Source organism: Eleutherodactylus coqui, chromosome 3 (assembly GCF_035609145.1).
Source record: "Eleutherodactylus coqui strain aEleCoq1 chromosome 3, aEleCoq1.hap1, whole genome shotgun sequence".
NCBI lineage: Eukaryota > Metazoa > Chordata > Amphibia > Anura > Eleutherodactylidae > Eleutherodactylus > Eleutherodactylus coqui.
In genome coordinates, this window is record NC_089839.1 from 99,122,635 (window position 1) to 99,140,898 (window position 18,264).

General features: G+C 47.2%; 1 protein-coding gene across 1 annotated transcript in view; it reads right to left on the reverse strand.

Moving 5' to 3' along the window:
- Positions 1-8,670, reverse strand: part of C3H1orf198 (chromosome 3 C1orf198 homolog) — a 33,229-nt gene extending 24,559 nt beyond the window's left edge. Inside the window, exon 1 of the mRNA XM_066595909.1 lies at positions 8,199-8,670. Within this exon, the coding sequence (XP_066452006.1) occupies positions 8,199-8,540 (342 nt within the window). The 5' untranslated portion in view covers positions 8,541-8,670. The remainder of the gene's footprint in view (positions 1-8,198) is intronic.
- Between the last annotated feature and the right edge of the window lie 9,594 nt (positions 8,671-18,264).

Genomic DNA, 18,264 nt, shown 5'->3' on the forward strand with positions numbered 1-18,264 from the left:
TATAAATACACGGGGCAGGGGGGTGGAAACAGGCTGAACTAGATGGACATTGTCTCCTTTCGGCCTAACATACTATGTACGTTACATAGAGCTGGCCTCCTTCACAAGTTATGATTGGTCTCTCTGTAATCCCCATTTCTACGCTGTTTAATGTACTGATGGCTTCTTAAGCATTACTGACGATCATTACTCTAAATGTTACACAGTGAAAGGATGCAGTGTAAATAGGTTGTGTTCGTGTGTCTTTAATTTATATTCAAGTTTTACTCTATGTAAAATTACAGAGTTGGTGATGGCAGATATAAATACATACACACGGAAACACATAATTATAGGCTTACCCTACAATACTTTTAAACGGAGCACAAGGACAACCACAAAAGTAAGTTCGTGAAGGTTGTTTGTATTGTAATGCCAAGCGCACCACAGTGACCTCCACAGAGGATACCAATGTGCTGTAGTGCACTTCCCATAATGGTCAAACACGGGCATTGGGGTACTTTTACACATAGCTCAGGCGAACCATTATCGCTAGAGAGCAAACCATGACACAGTTTGCTCAGGCAGTCAGTTTAACACAAAGATAAAATCAATTTAACTATTTTTTTTTCTCCACTGGCAGAGAGTGACAGCGGCCGATCGGACATTTCTGCAGATCACCGTGCCGCTGCCATCATGAGAACGGGCCAGGAGCGACAGTGACCGACCAGATTGCCGTGCATTTGACAGTGGCGCTGCTTTAATGCTAACAGCGGGGCCGGCTTCTGAGGAGCAGGAGGGGGACTGGAGGACATATTGCGACAGAGGGTGCGGGGGACACTTAGCGCTGGAGGCAGGAGGGGAGACGGGTTAGCAGCACAGTTACTGACAGGAGGGGACATGAGCCAAGTATGCCAGGACACAGGACAGGAGATGGCAGCCCAGCATCAGACAATCCGCTGCTGTGGGCGTCACCTAACCCTCCACCTGCACAACCCATGCTTCCACCCATTCTTTATGGTGGAGACAAGATACACCAGTACCGCTGTGGCATCCATAGGAGTCCCGGTTACAGGGAAAACATCCCCCTGAAGTGACACTAGTCACTGGCAGAGCTTATCTGGGCCTGGTAGGACCCTGCAGCTCTGCTGCAACAAGGACACCCGGCAGTCACATGATCGCTGGGTCTCGTAGTGGAAGAAACACTTCCACTTTTACTTCTTAGTATATAGCACTTGTTGAGCTGTGACTAACAACTGAGACCCCGACCTGCTCTTGCTTGATTGCAGCAGCGGAGGCTTTATTCCTGCGCCATATATTTGCCTTGGCGGGGATTAAAGCCGAGGGCCAAGCACTGTATATTTACCACGCTTGGTCTTTAAGATTTCCGTTTGGCCAGTTTTCCTGATCTTAGGGTTTATTCACATAGACCAACATTCAAAACAATTGCCAATCAATGAGATCAGCACTTATTAAATGTCTCTTTACACAGTCCGATGTCAGCAAACAATTCCTAATACGATCATTCATCTCCAAAACAGCATCATCAGCGTGGGCAGCACATCCTCTGTTCACATGGAGGTGTGCAGGTAAGAACGATGATTTTATTTATTTTTTGACACAACTCCCATACCATCAACCTATTCTTCTATTAGCTTACATATAATAAAGTGGACTAAGTATAACATGGGCAGGCGAATTGGCGCCAGAGCATGAGCTTTTTGCAATCGCGCTCCACTTTAGACAGAGGACGGTCTTGAGCAAGAGACCTACCATTATGAGGTCAATATATCTCAATAAGGCATAACCACAGAGATCGTGTTGACGAGAAAATCCGTTTAACCCCCAAATCTTCTATGTATTAAAAGTTGTCATTATTAACAAAAAACAACCCTATAATGACATCATTCCACACTCATAAAGGACATCAGCAATGACTACTACTCTCTGCAGTACCCTCAGGTACTCGCTACTGGCAGGAATGAACGGTATTTATTCGCGGAGTGTAACTCGTTTCTGTATTCCACTCTTAGGCGAGACAACAATGTAATAGATCAGCAGTAACAAGTCTTCTAAAAAGAGAAGTTAAAAAATAAAAAAAGGCAGAACGGATGTTAAATTATGTATCAGCTCTGCTGTATAATTGCTGGATGTTCTGTAACGCCTTTCAAATTACCCAAGCAGATAGCTCTCGGGCAATAATCCAGCCTTGAAATACACGATGCATCCTGAGAAGTTTACTAGATTTCAGGGAATTCCAAATCTTCAGTACGGCATCCCATTTATTCAAATTAGTCCAACGATTGCCAGATAACAGAAGATAATAGGCAGTCATTTAGGATCTCTCTGCATAATCTTCAAATCGCTCAGATATTTAAAGAGAACCGTATGTGACAAATTGATGTTCTCAGCAACACACTGATCTGCTTAGGTTTTCCGGCCATTTACTATTGATAATGTATACTCAGGACAGTCATCAATAGTTGATCAGTGGTGTCTGCGCTCAGGATCCCCATCGGTCAGCTGATTGTCCGTCCCGCTGTCAGTTCATTGAACGCATGTGCTAAAAGATCAATAATAGAATCTTCCCCGAAAAGGCCAAATGAACGCTGCACCGTGATCTTCAGGCGCATGCGTATTAAATATCCCTGTGAACTACATCATCCATGGCATGCTGCAAATGAGGGGTGCCTTATGGACGGTCTGGCCCACTTACTGGGCTACTCCTTCAGAGTTAGCATGACACGCGCGGGGAAAGTTTAGAATTAATCTTTACAGGTATTAATGCATTTGAGAGTGAGCAATACTGCCATGTTGTACAGGTGTAGTCGGTGAAATTACCATAGAATTGATGATCGGTTCCCTTTAAATCATTCTGGCTTTGGTTCTGACCCGACTGATGAAAGATAGAAAAATACAATTGTCCTAATGCTTCTATTCTTCATCCTGGATAAATCTATTAAAGTACAAGACTTTGGCATTTCAACATCCTCCTCTACATCACATTGTCCAACCCTGTTAATATACTTAGAAAGTAGATTCAAGGTGACAAGAGTATTTTAAGCTCCAGCACACAGAGGACATTGTAGGAGTAGGTGAATGAATAATACGTCATTGTGATAAAAGAGAACTCAAAAAAGGAGCTGAATGCTTACAAAGCCAATGGTTACATACTATCATTCTGAGCTGAATGAGGAGTCCTGTTCAGTATCATTCTCTTATCAGAGACCAGCTGAGGGCGCTTTCACATCTGCACTGGGGAATCCGCTTTCCTGCTCCGTAATGGAGTCCGTACGCTTTCCGTTCAGCTTACCGGTTTTGGGATAGAAAAAAAGTGCTGCATGCAGCGCTTCTTCTTCGGTATCTTCAGCTGCATCCGTGATGGAACCTCCGGCTAAAGGTTCCAACTTGGATGTGAAATCGGCCTAAAAGGAACATCTCTCACACTAGAGGCCCCAGCATATCACATGCAGCCCATTCATTCTAATTGGAAATATGCATTAATTTCCTCTACAGCGGCACTGCAGGGATATTAAATACTTACTGTAGGGTTTCCTTACATATTTCAGCAGGCTGCTAGCAATTCCAGCATTAGCACACCCCAATTATCTGCAAGGGACTAAAAAAACAACAGTTGTCCAAAGTAGACAACCGTTTGACTCAAGATTACAATTTACTGACGTCCTTGGGTGAAGTGACCAGTGAATGACCATTTAAGACATCTACTGAATTCCAATTTTGATTGTTCTGTTTGTTTTTGCTACAAAGACAAACAAAGTACTACAATGGGACCCTTGAGGTAAAACATCACATACACAAAACAGTACGTGCATAAAGGTAAAAGTTCCAGAACACCAGTGAATGACGAGGTGATGGCAGTGAATATACAACAGCTGCCCCAGTAAAACACCAGGTCCGTTTTGGTCCCACATATGAATGAAAAAAAAATTAAATCACAAGTCTTTGTCTACAAAGAAAATGCGGGCTAGCCATATAATCTCTCCTGTAGTGCAGTTACAATACTTTTCAGAGTCTGGCAGACTATAGTGTCCATGATCATTAATGACAGCTGGAGACAAGATTACTTCTTTGACTCATATGTGTACCATATTTTGTCTTTTTGTGACTACATCCAGTGTTTTGGGATATTCACAGTCACTGTGTCGACTTCAGACAATTCTGATTTTCTTGTCACAGTTCTAGGAAAGTACTCGACTTCATATCGTACGATTACAAATGACTTTACTATAATGACTGTAGCATGGCAAGGCAAGGATGGTTTCCCATCTGCGTTGGAGCCTCCGGCCAGAGGATCCGTCACTAATCCAGCTCAAAATACATGCATGCAGCACTTTTTCTTCCATCCAACAGCCAGGCAAAAAGCAGATGGACTCCATTATAGTCAATAGGGTCCACCCGGCGTGTTCGGTTCCGCCCAGAGACTGAGCATTTGTCTGCAGCGATTCCCCTTTTTCTGCTTCCCAAAGAAGGAAATCGGAATCCCCAACGCAGGTGTGACACCACCCTAAGTTCCTTTCTAGGTTACTTAACTGATACTCACTCTCAAGATCTAGGCTTACATTTAAAGTATCGTTGGTCATTCAGTGACATTTTACAATTACCATGAGCACAGACCGGAGCCGGCGGGTGAGTGAGTGACGTTTCTGTGCGGGGCTCGCAGAGCCCCGCACAGAAATAGGACATGCCGCGGTTTGTTTGCCGCGCGAGATTTCACGAGGCCGTCTGCATAGGATTGTGTTTCTGCTCGTGTGCAGGCAGCCTAAGATTGTGCAGTCACATGCAGGACAGCTCTCAGACATCGGAGCTCTGTTCTGCATACTCTATTTCTAACTGACACAATGTTGTTGTTGGCCGTTGTTTAGGCGACCCTAAACCCAATGATATCCATCTATCTTTAGAGAATTAATAATGAATAATGGCTTATTATATAAATGTATGTAATACATATATATATATATATATATAGTTACAAGATTATTACAAATGATCTTTCCAATGTGAAACTCATAAATCACATTTAATATTTTAAAAAATTGCTACTTAAATAATCTTGACGCGTCATTTTTATGCGTTTCTCTTGTGCAATTCCAAGGAATCCATAACGTGCTTTCCCACCCCAAATAAATAAGAGTTGGGGAGTGTGCGGGTGGCAGGGAAATTGGATTGGAAAGGGTTAAAGGTATTTGAGAATAAATTGACAGTTTGTCGGGGGGGGGGGGGCGGCGCACGACCGCTTATAACAGATGTTTTCATACCAAGTTACTCTCCCAATAACAGAGCTTCCTGGGATGGCTGAGCTCATTCACATGGGCATATTTGCAGTCCGTATTATGCATGTAATACGAAGAGCTTGAACCCCTATTATTTGCATTAGGGGTATTGAGACATGCTTTTTTTAATGCGTGCGAAAACAATTGCAGCATATTCTATTTTGGTCTGTATTATAGACTAAAATTGCCCATCAAAGTCAACAGGATACATGTGTACTTACGCATGTATATGTCAGATACGGCACTTCTTCGGTTTTTGCTGTTTGGCTTCAAGGAAGGAGCCGAACCACAGCAAGTTGGAATATGTGCAATATGGTGTACAGTTTTGTGTACTCAAGGGGGACATATCAGAGCTTGAGCAGGTTCAAAAACGGGGAAACTAAATTAATAAATGGGATGAATGGACTACAATACCCAGAGAGATTATCAAACTGTGGTTATTTATTTTCTAAAACAGATGGCTGAGGGGCGACCTTATAACTATTGATATAGCAGGGGGCAATACAGAGCTCTCTCCCATCATCTATTTATACGCAGCACTGTAACAAGGAGTGGCCCTTTACGTCTGGAAGAAAGCATGTTTCTACACAGACATAGAAGGAGGGAGGGGGTCTTTACTGTAAGAGCAGTGAGACTGTGGAACTCTCTGCCTGAGGATGTGGTGATGGTGAACTCACTAATAGTTTAAGGGGGGCCTGGAGGTCTTTCTTGAGCTTCACAATATTACGTTATAGTCACAGATTACTTCAGAAGGGTCGGTGATCCAAGGATTACTCTGATTGCCAGATTGGAGTCAGGAAGGATTTTTTTTTTACCCTTAAAATGAGGAAAATTGGTTTCTACCTTATTGAGTTTTTTTGCCTTCCTCTGGATCAACATTGGTGGGTAATAGGCTGAACTGGATGGACATAGGTCTATTTTCAGCCTAACACACTATGTTACTATGATTTACAGTCTTCTTGCATTATACCGCCCTCCCGTTGTGGCAGATTGACCACCGCTGCTCTGTTTAGTGCTTTGAGTACATGATTACAAGAGTAATGTTGTGGACGGACCATGTCTGTGTCTGAATGTCTTGTTTATTTCTGAGCATTTCCGCAAGGCATAATAAGAGCTGCGGGCATCCTGCTTCTTGGTAGTTTCCATGTAGCAACAGATTACTCCTGCCGTGCAAAGGCAAAAATGAATTGAAAATAAGTTGGAAAACAAAGCAAATATGTTGGATATTAACGTACTAACTATACTGGTGTTAATCAGGGGTATTAGAAAAGGTGACCACGCTGATCTGAACTAGAACATGCAGTTCCTAGCGTTGCTAGGCAGCTGCCCAGACCTGTTCATTCTCGGCATGGCAAGTGTACGGACCACGGTCAGTGTGGAGGTGGAGGAGAAGATAAGGCTCCGTTCACACCAACAGGAGAGTTTCTGCTTGAGTTCAGATGAGACTGACGTATACCAGGATGCATCAGTCGCTCATTTCTATAGGGCACCTGATGCCCACCAGTCCTATAGCGGTATGGAACCCACCACTGTAGAATTTCGCAGGCCTCAACCAATGATGGCACACGAATACAAAGCCCGATATTTCCATGTAAACATTATGTTGTTTGACTCATGATATTTGTATTATGAACAGAAGCGGTAGACATTGTCACCTTCAGTCCTGCCCCAAATCTGTGGCATCAAGCTAGTTACACGGAAAAGACTTTATTCCAGGCTTCCAGCCCCAATGAAGAATTTTACTGTCATGCTCTCCCTAGTCCCATTGGCTGGTAACAGAGAACAATACATTTTAGGGTGTATTCACCTGGGTGAGTTTCATGTGTGAATTCCGTCTGATAGCGATACGAGCGGAACTCTTTCCAACCCAACATTGGACGTCTTCCGACATTATGATTCAGCCTTTATAGCTCTCATGCCAGAAGATGCCAGGCAGGTTTTTGTTTTTTTTAACAGCATTTGCTCCACTGCCCCGCTGTCAGAGCCTGTCTGACGGGTACCTATTAGGCGGAGATCTCTCGGTTTGGCCGCAGCAAAAAAACGCGAGATTTCTACTGGGAATCCGCTGCTTCAAAACCCGCGGCACTTAGCCGCGTGTTTTGAAGCGGCCTGACCGCACGCTCTTCCACTGCGGCCGCGCGAGGAGAGCGCGGCCACAGCAAAAAAAAAAAAGAAAAAAAAATGAACATGCTGCGGCTGGCGAATCTACGCCGGCTTCTGCCGACTATGCCCCGGCAGATTCGCCGTCCCGTGTGGACAAGATTTCTGAAATCTCGTCCACATGGCTGGCTATTCCAGGGATTAGCGTCCGTAAGTGGATTTGCCGCAGCGAAATTCCCGACGGAATTTCCACGGCAAATCCGCCCAGTGTGAACCCAGCCTTACAGTACTGGCTTTAGCCAACAGAGAGCGCCAGATGGTCAGGTGATACAGAGGTGACCAGCGGTTCGGCACTCAACAGAAGCCACCTGGTGGCCGGTGAAGGAAGCGACGAGAGTGCAATGACTTGGGAGGGGGGAGCACGGGATAATCTGAAGTCGGGTGTGGAAGCGCAGCTGATGTCAAGTCAAAATCTGTAGAAATGGCGCAGGTTTTGACTTCGCTTTGGATGCAAAAATGCTGTGGAATTAGTTGCGGAAAAGTGCCAGGCGATATTTACCACTGAAGGCGCCTGAGAGTTTGTCACAAGCGTGAAAACCACGAGTCTATAGATGCTATACTTTTTTCTTAAGCAAAGCCGCATCTTGCTCGCAGTCAGAATCCCAACTTTACAAGTTTTTCCCGTAGCGATATCGCGCTCCCTGTGTGAACGCAACCTTCGCTGATGAAGAAGCTACAGGTAATTGTGACAAGTCCCCTGCAGCCAGCAGAAGTCTACCCACTTCTAGCCCTGGTACGAGGTGCTCACCTCCCTGGCACAGCACTTACCTCCTCCCCGAAGTGCACCACCTTCTGGCCGCTCTGGGTCTTGAGCACCGGGTAGCAGGGCTCGGGCTCGGCTTGGCCGGCTCCTCTGTGCAGGACATATCTCTTCTGCAGCTCCGGGTCCACCATGCTCTTGTCTATGGCTTCGTCCTGCTCCTTGGGCGGCATCTTCTCCCACTGCGCGCCGTAGCGCTCCCGCACCCGCTCCTTGTCCTGCATGATCTTCTTGGCCATGGAGTTCAGGGACGAGAAATAAGCGAAGCGGTTCCTCTCCTTCTCGTCCAGAGGTCGGTTCCCCGACACCGAGATGCGGGCTGCGGCGATAGCCGCCGCCATAGAAGCCATCTCCTCTGTCCTTTGTGTGGGCAGCAGTCAGCAAGCTTGTCCCTGGCAGCCTGGAGCTACACTGGCAGGGAGCTCACGGAGGAGGCAGCGGCTCCACATCCCTCCTCCCTCCGCGCCGGCCATACTCAGCGAACAGTCACTTCCTTTCTTATCCTTCCCGCCTCCCTCCTCACTCCCCGGCCTCCATGTCTCCTGACACACACTCCCCGGCCTCCATGTCTCTCCTCACACTCCCCGGCCTCCATGTCTCTTCTCACACTCCTCGGCCTCCATGTCTCTTCTCACACTCCTCGGCCTCCCTGTCTCCTCACACACTCCCCAGCCTCCGTGTCTCCTCTTACACACTCCCCGGCATCTATGTCTCCTCTCACACACTCCCCGGCCTCCGTGTCTCTTTTCACACTCCTTGGCCTCCATGTCTCCTCACACTCCCCGGCCTCCATGTCTTCTCGGCCTCCGTGTCTCCTCACCCACTCGGCGGCCTCCGTGTCTCTGCTCACGCTCTCCCCGGCCTCCATGTCTCTCCTCACACTCCCCGGCCTCCGTGTCTCTGCTCACGCTCCCCCCGGCCTCCGTGTCTCTGCTCACGCTCCCCCCCGGCCTCCGTGTCTCTGCTCACGCTCCCCCCCGGCCTCCGTGTCTCTGCTCACGCTCCCCCCCGGCCTCCGTGTCTCTTTTCACACTCCTTGGCCTCCATGTCTCCTCACACTCCCCGGCCTCCATGTCTTCTCGGCCTCCGTGTCTCCTCACCCACTCGGCGGCCTCCGTGTCTCTGCTCACGCTCTCCCCGGCCTCCATGTCTCTCCTCACACTCCCCGGCCTCCGTGTCTCTGCTCACGCTCCCCCCGGCCTCCGTGTCTCTGCTCACGCTCCCCCCCGGCCTCCGTGTCTCTGCTCACGCTCCCCCCCGGCCTCCGTGTCTCTGCTCACGCTCCCCCCGGCCTCCGTGTCTCTGCTCACGCTCCCCCCGGCCTCCGTGTCTCTGCTCACGCTCCCCCCGGCCTCCGTGTCTCTGCTCACGCTCCCCCCGGCCTCCGTGTCTCTGCTCACGCTCCCCCCGGCCTCCGTGTCTCTGCTCACGCTCCCCCCGGCCTCCGTGTCTCTCCTCACGCTCTCCCCGGCCTCCGTGTCTCTCCTCACGCTCTCCCCAGCCTCCGTGTCTCTCCTCACGCTCTCCCCGGCCTCCGTGTCTCTGCTCACGCTCCCCCCGGCCTCCGTGTCTCTGCTCACGCTCCCCCGGCCTCCGTGTCTCTGCTCACGCTCCCCCGGCCTCCGTGTCTCTGCTCACGCTCCCCCCGGCCTCCGTGTCTCTGCTCACGCTCCCCCCGGCCTCCGTGTCTCTGCTCACGCTCCCCCCGGCCTCCGTGTCTCTGCTCAGGCTCCCCCAGCCTCCGTGTCTCTCCTCACGCTCTCCCCGGCCTCCGTGTCTCCCCTCTCCCCGGCCTCCGTGTCTCCCCTCACGCTCTCCCCAGCCTCCGTGTCTCCCCTCACGCTCTCCCGGGCCTCCGTGTCTCTCCTCACGCTCTCCCCGGCCTCCGTGTCTCCCCTCACGCTCTCCCCAGCCTCCGTCTCTCCCCAGCCTCCGTGTCTCCCCTCACGCTCTCCCGGGCCTCCGTGTCTCTCCTCACACTCCCCAGCCTCCATGTCTCTCCTCACACTCCCCGGCCTCCGTGTCTCCCCTCACGCTCTCCCCAGCCTCCATGTCCCTCCTCACACTCACATTATTCATAGAGCCTATAAGTGACTTAGGGGGCACAGTCGGCCCTGTTACTAAAAAGGGCACAACAGGGCCTATAAATTAGTGAGAGGGCAGAGTAGGGTCTATACATTACTGAGGGGGCACAGTGGAGTCTATAAATTAGGAGGGGGGCTCTGTGACTCTGTTGCCCAAAGGCCCATGTAAACCAGGAGTCAGCCCTGGATTACATAGTGTCGGGGGTCCTTCCAGGGGGGACCAGATGCTAATGTTGCCTAGGTCCAAATTGGTATAAGCAATCAACGAGCGCTCGGAGAAGACATGCTGACCAGACAGTGTGATCAAAATGGCTTCTAGTTTATTGAAGGAAATACACTGGATTATAAAGACCGTAGACCACCGCCCAGTCAGGAAGGGCTGGTCTTGTGGTCAGCAAATAATTGCAAGAATACATTCCTTCTTAATGAGCTATTGTAAAGAGAAAACTGGGGGCCAGGACAATCTGTGAATGTACCATAGATAAGCAGAAACCTTGAACAATTCAGAGGAGTCATTTCTGGCCACCTGGCCCCCTATCTTTCTTAACCAACGCACATTTTGTATTTCAACTATTTATTTGTATTTTGATAGCTTAGCAACTAAATTAACCCTCTACATCTTCCCCATTCTGGACATAGGGCCCACCATCATGCTAGGCACTCCACCCGAGTGGTGCCGGCTCCTGCCTGATTCCCTAGAGTCATGTGGTGGTCCCAAGGTCCATCTGGGTTAGAGTTTAGCAAAAGCCTTCTCACTACATTTGTTAACACATGAGATTACTATTTTTACAGCTATATATATGCATAAGAGAATCATCACAATTTGTAATATACTTTGTAGAATCCCCATGAACCAACCTCCTAGACCAGAAAACCAATTGGCAGGGTTCAAAGACTAAATGTGTTACCCCACCAGCTATCTCTGGTTTCTGAATTTTCATTTGTCCATGCAAACAGTTCTTTTGATGGAACAGGAACAGCCAAGAAAGGAAAACTAGGAAAACTAGTGGCACCAGGTGTGTGTACAAGTCCAAAAGTCTTTCACCCGTGAGGTGTTCAGTCCATCTACCAGTATTTGGTGGTGTCTAACAAAGTGGTTCTGGGCATTGTCTTTTTGCACCCTCTCATAAGGGTGAAGCATGGAGTGAGGAGTCCAAAAGTCCATCAATAAACAAAATGTCCTTCATTTTTCCTTCTCATGGGGGGGGGGGGGGCAAAGTAGGGCGTGAAAAGTCCCATTAGTCTCAAGACAAGCAACAGTTCCTTCAACTTTACTGAAGTAGGTGTGGTCAGCAGGACTTGATAGGGCCCCTTGAGTCTGGGCCCTAGGGATTTCCAGACACGCCTCTTTACGACCACCCAATCTCCAGGTTGTAGGGAGTGAGATCCCCCTAGGTTGTCTAGGTCTGGAATGGGAGAAAAAGACTAGATTCTGGGTTACTGTTAGTTGGTCACACAGGTGCTTTACATATCCGGCTACTATGTCATAGCCCTGCTGTAGGGCCTGTGGATGATACAGCTCCAATCTTGGCATAGAGCCAAACAACACTTCTTTTAACTTAAGCGTACCATTTAATCTTTTAACTTTGTCTAAACTCTGCGGGTGGTATGGAGTGTGAAACGCTTGTTCCACCCCAAGGGCTGACATCACCTCTCGCATCACTTTACCTGTAAAATGGGTACCTCTGTCACTCTCAGTTGTCTCTAGTACCCCGTATCTGCGGATTACCTCATTCATGAGCTTCTGTGCGGTTACCTGCTTATTTACTTTGGTAACAGGGTAGGTCTCCAACCTGAAAAGAAATCAACAACAACAAGCACATATTCATACTTTCTAACAAGTGGGAGCTGAGTGTAGTCAATTTGCAATCCCTGAAATGGGTAGCGTGGTCTAGGCAAGTGTTATGTGGCAAATTTACTTCTGCCCTGTTGCTTACGGCAAAGATCATGCAAAATTGGACAGATGATGATGCAGCAGCTACAGAGAACCCAGGTGTCACCCATTCTTGTTCAGTGTTGACGTCATTGCTGTTTTTTGTCATGGGGGACAGGGACTTCTGTAGGCAGTTCTGCTGACTGTTCACCATACGCCGTCCCATTTCTGCTGCTCCCATATTTAGTCCATTTGTCTTTTTCTTCTTTGCTGGCTTGTAACTGTAAAGTCTTTAGCATATCAGAGTCCAAGTTTTTATCAAAGTCCAAAGTTTTTATCAAAGTCCAAAGTTTAGTCAAAGTCCAAAGTTATTGTTAAATTCTTCTTTTCTTCTTTTCTTCCATGGCTTGAGGGCCACTGCCTTTGCTGTGTGGTCTGTGATGGCGTTGCCTCTTGTCTCTCTGGTGTAGGAATTGGTGTGAGCTTTCCACTTTGTCAGGTAGAAGTAAGTAGGGCCTCCGTGAGACTCTGCACCGCTGCACCATTCTTAATTGGCTGTCCTACTGAGGTAAAAGAAAACTGTCTGGCCTTCCATGTTGGGCCGTAATTATGAGCTATGCCAAGTGCGTACCGGGAGTCAGTGTAAATGTTTGCTGTCTTACCTTCTACCACTCTACACGCTTCAGTGAGGGCCTGCAATTCCGCTTCTTGTCCTGAGACATGCGGAGGCATTCTGCTTTTAGGACATCTTGTTGTGTTACCACTGCAAAACGTGTTACAAACCTTTCCTCGTCATTTAGGTATCTAGATCCATCCACAAACAGCTCAAACTGGGGGCTCTGCAGGGGCTTGTCTGTGACATGCGCAAACCCAGCCGTTTCCTGGGCCATGAGGGCCACACAGTCATGCTGGTTTCCGATGTCAAATGCCTCCTGTTTGTCAGTCAGGGAGTTGTAAAACAACTGATCCCCTGTACTTACTCCCCCATTTTGAATCTACGTCACCTAATGGAAGTAAGGTGGCTAGATTCAAGGTGGTGCACCTTTGGCTTGAGATGTTCGAGGAGGAATGCACTGCGAGTTTCATTGTATCTGTCTGGCAAGAGACAGATGTCTACAGCTTACCTGAGTCAGGATACCATGTATATCATGTGGGGTGTAGATCACCATGGTGTGATCTAGGACAACGTCAGAACTTTTGTCCAGTAGTGCCTGGACTGCTAGAACCGCTTGGACGCATGATAGAGACCCTCTAGCCACCGCGTCAAGATGGTCACTGTAGTATGCTACAGGTCGCTTTTTTGTCACCATGCATTTGTGTCAGTACAGTGGTGGCGTGTCCCGCCATCTCAGTGACGTACATCTGGAAAGGTTTGTCATAGTCTGGCAGCTCCAGTGCGGGTGCACTGGTTATCTGTACTTTCCCTGCGGGGTCAGGGCAAATGGCCGTGAACCCAAACAGTCGTACAGAGGCTGCATGGTCATGGAGGCAGAGCGTGTCCACGACCGCCAGTATGAGTCCAGTCCCAAAAAGGTACGCAACTGAGCATGGGAGGTGGGAAGTTGCATGTCACTTACCACCTTCGTGCACTCCGGCGTCAGGTGTTTAGTACCTGGACCTAGGCAGTGGCCCAGGAACACTACATGAGATTTGCAGAACTGAAATTTGTCTTTGCTGGCTTTGCAGCCATTCTACTCTAATGGAGGAAACACAAAAGGCTTAGTGATGCATTGAGGCAACTATTTGGGTGAGAAACACACAAAAAGTAAGTCATCAACATATTACAAGAGGGCGGTGCCCTCGGGATTTGGCCAGTCGTCTAATACCAGCTTCATGAATCTGGTGAACTGGTTTTGGGCTATTCTGTGCCCCTTATGGCAGCACTGTCCAACAGTACTGCTTTCCTCTGAAAATAAATGCAAACAATTACTGACAATCTGGCTGGCCCTTTAAACTTTCTGTTAATGGGGAACAAAAGGGGTATTGGCTGGGAAGACACATTCCTTTAAGGGCTTTAAGTTAACATAAAGAAGAGACAGTGTCTGCAATTGCATCTTCCTGGACATGTACCAGGGGGTACTGACGGACCAAGGGGCTAAGAGCTTGTTCCTCTGCGTGCGTAAGAGTGAGGACAGGGAGAGGTGTCGCTTGGTCTGCTGCCATCCGACAGAGGGTCGGGTGACTTTCAGACCCGGGGTGTATACGAGCCTCACCAGACGGGTGAAGTTTGATACAACATCCCAAGGGTCCCATCACATCAGTTCCCAATATGCTTTCAGGACCTTCCAGCACAAGGAAGCACGTGAGGCATCGTGGCCCTTTAAACATTACCTCAAGCGGTTCAGTTTCTGCCAGCTGAATTGGCACTTCTGAAACCCCTTGCACTGATTACTGCTAGACAATCAGGCTGGTATTCTATTTCAAATAGATCATAACCTTGTTGCGAGAAGGAAAAGAAAAAAATGTTTTTTTTTTTTTTTTTTTTAAATTTAAAAAAATAGCTGACCTGCAATACCTAGATCACCTATGTCTTCCCTTCCCCCCCTTTGAACTAGGGTACTTAATTGGAAGAGTAACCGGGTTCAAGGCAGTAGCAACAGTGAAAAGAATGACAAGAGCACATTGTAGCTGGATTTGACGGGCCAGAAATAAGTGCTTGGGTTGCACTTGTATGCTCCGGGTGTCATGGGGGGGTGAGGACCACTAGGGGGTAGTTCAATACCAACTCCGAAGATTTGTCAACCATTGCCTGTACTGCTGCCACCGCACAAACACATGAGGGAGCTCCTCGAGCCACTGGATACAGCCTCATGGAGTAGTATCCAAGTGGCCGTGGTTGTCCTCCGTGCTTTTGTGTCAAGACTGTCGTCATATGGCCAGAAAATTCAGTACAGAAAAGAATAAAGGATAAAGTGTAAAAGGGTGAGAAATGAGTAGTTGCATAAGAGAGGAAACAGAGTGGACCCATGGGCGGCAGTATGAAACAAGGCCCAGAAAAGTGCGGAGTCTGGCAGCAGGTATAAGTACAGGTATGGCGTTTGCGCGTTTCTTCTACAGAACATTCTCTCAGAGACAGTATAATTGTGGCTTGTTGGCAGGCTTCCAAATTATCAGCACACAGCGCCTACATGCGGTGGGTGGCTGACTGACACCTCATCAGCACACAACACCTACATCACACATTTTACATTCATTACAGTCTGAGCACGGGTCATTAACTCTCATCCGTTCATGCAGTCAAGTCTCATTCAAATGCTGGTAAGAGTTCACACAGGACGTAACGCGTATGATGCAACTGTCCTCATCTTGCAAACAAATGCATTTAATTCTGTTCAAGCAAACAAGGCTACTGTCTGCGCTAGGGTTCTCCGCTCTAATCTTTGGCCTTGAGAAGCACACATTCCTTCTTTGCAAATCTCACTAAACTCTATTCCTCCTTACTGTACCCCCCCCTCCCTTCGGAGACAGGGGGGGGGGGCGACTCGCAGCTGCGGCTTTTCACAAATCAAGCATTAACCCTCTATTTATTCCTATATATATATATATATATATATATATATTTTCTATTTTTAAAACCATATAATTCACATAATATATTCAACGTCTGTCTTTCTTCTATGACTTTGAATTTTACCTCTCTTATGAAACAGATTTTTGGAAAGCAGCCAGAACATTCAGACTCTAACAACATTAACCCCTAGTAATTATAAGAGGTATATTTCTCTGCACAGACTATCAAACAGACGGCAGGGGAATAGTTAAACACATAAAAAAAGGACAAAGAAGACTAAGACGTACAACAAAGATTAGAGTACATAACATACAAGACAAACTATAATGGTTATTTGTCACATAATTATCCACAGATTCTGCATGAACTTGCTTTATGTCCCAAAGGAACACAAACTATAAAAGAATTCCCTTTCTCTGATAACTGCCTTATCTACACTTGCCTCAATCTATCTATCTAACATACTTTTAACCTTTACTATCTCTGAATCTTTCCCAAACTTGCTAGTTGAAGATTCCCAGAATTTTAAAACACCTGCTTTTCTCAACAATTCGCTACATTCTTTCCCCACGGCTAAATTGCTTTGTCTGACCTTTGCTGTTTCTCTAGCTGTTCCCATATAGGCATACTCCTTGCCTTGGACGTTTCTCATATTGTCTGTAACCGGCGTCTCTGATATCGTATAGGCTTACCTACCGATATCCTCCCCTTCCCTCACTCCTATTATCTCAATGGGGGTAAAATCTTCCAGCAATCACACAGATTACTTCGGAGGGTTGAGGGGAGACCACATTTACTGATATCTTCCCCTTCCCTCTCTCTTATTCCTGCCCCCATCTCAATATGCCCACTATTCTTCATGAAGTAAACAGGACACTATTTTCACACAGTACGTTATAGGAGGACACACAGTTTTCCTTGTCCCGGAATAGTTTTACAGCGACTTCCAGTAATCCCACAGATTACTTCGGAGGGTAAGGGGAGCCCCCACTTGCCTCTCAGGGAACTTTTGGTGATATTATAACAAAGCCAACAAAAACAGATAATTGCCAACGTGATACAAACAATCAGTACAGAAACTTCAAGAATTTCCTCAGGCAACATGGCATAAAACAACAGGGTATGAGTTCTTCCGTCTATTACAGTTTTATGAACACATACGTTAAAATATGGCGGAGTATTCTTATAAATACATGCAGCGACTGACCTTCTGCCAACGATGAGCCCAAAAATCAGGGAAGCCCAGAATCGAAGTGGCAAGACAAGGGCCTACCTTTCACCGGTGATTTTTGGAGTCTGGGGTCCCGTGATCCTGGTCCCGTGGTGTTGGCAGTTGGCGTCGTCAGATATCGGCTGCAGGTAAAGAATAAACTCCGCCCCACGTTCTGTCGCCAAGTAACTGTCGGGGGTCCTTCCAAGGGGGACCAGATGCTAATGTTGCCTAGGCCCAAATTGGTATAAGCAATCAACAAGCGCTCGGAGAAGACACGCTGACCAGACAGTGTGATCAAAATGGCTTCTAGTTTATTGAAGGAAATACACTGGATTATAAAGACCGTAGACCACCGCCCAGTCAGGAAGGGCTTGTCTTGTGGTCAGCAAATAATTGCAAGAATACATTCCTTCTTAATGAGCTATTTTAAAGAAAAAACTGGGGGCCAGGACAATCTGTGAATGTACCATAGATAAGCAGAAACCTTGAACAATTCAGAGGAGTCATTTCTGGCCATCTGGCCCCCTATCTTTCTTAACCAACGCACATTTTGTATTTCAACTATTTATTCGTATTTTGATAGCTTAGCAACTAAATTAACCCTCTACAATAGTCTAAAAAAGGCAGCGGTCATCTTGGTCTTCCTAAAACCACATGCGAAATAAGCAGAATGGAGAGATCATTTACAGGTAGAGATGAGCGAGTACCAAAATGCTCGGGTGCTCGTTATTCGAGTAGAGCTTTTTGTAATATTCGAGAGCACTATTCGAGTAACGAACCCCATTGAATTCAATGGGGGACTCGAGCATTTTTGTTTTGGACCCGCCGAGTGTTGAGCTTTTTTTTTTTTCTCTCTCTCTTACATACTGCTGTGGACGTACGCACACTGGCACGTCACAGCAGGAAGTGGTAATGCCGGGAGGGGTCGAACTCAGCGTGGTACTCGCTCGAGTAACGAGCACCATTGAGTATGCTAATGCGCGGACGAGCATCAAGCTCGGACGATCATTTTTGCTCAACTCTATTTACAGGCAATATTCTCCTTACAACCTCCGGTCACAGGACAGAATTTTGTGGTAATGCAATTGACTCCAGCGCAAACTGGTGACATTAAATCCAATTTTCTTTATTAGGATGAATTAAACTTGTACTCCGTGCATCAACTCCTCACAGTAACTTGCATTTCAAGAGTACAAAATGCTCTTAGTCCCAGCATAATAAAAGATGTGCACAGGAGCATATTTAACATAAATGAGAATCAACAAAAATGCAGGTGTCAGTCATTTGTTTTTTCATTCTATTCTTATATTTTGTAACTGTGTGTCATCCTGATCAATACCGTATTCTTAAACATATTGTATTTTAAGGCTTCATGTCCACGGGCGGGTCAGAT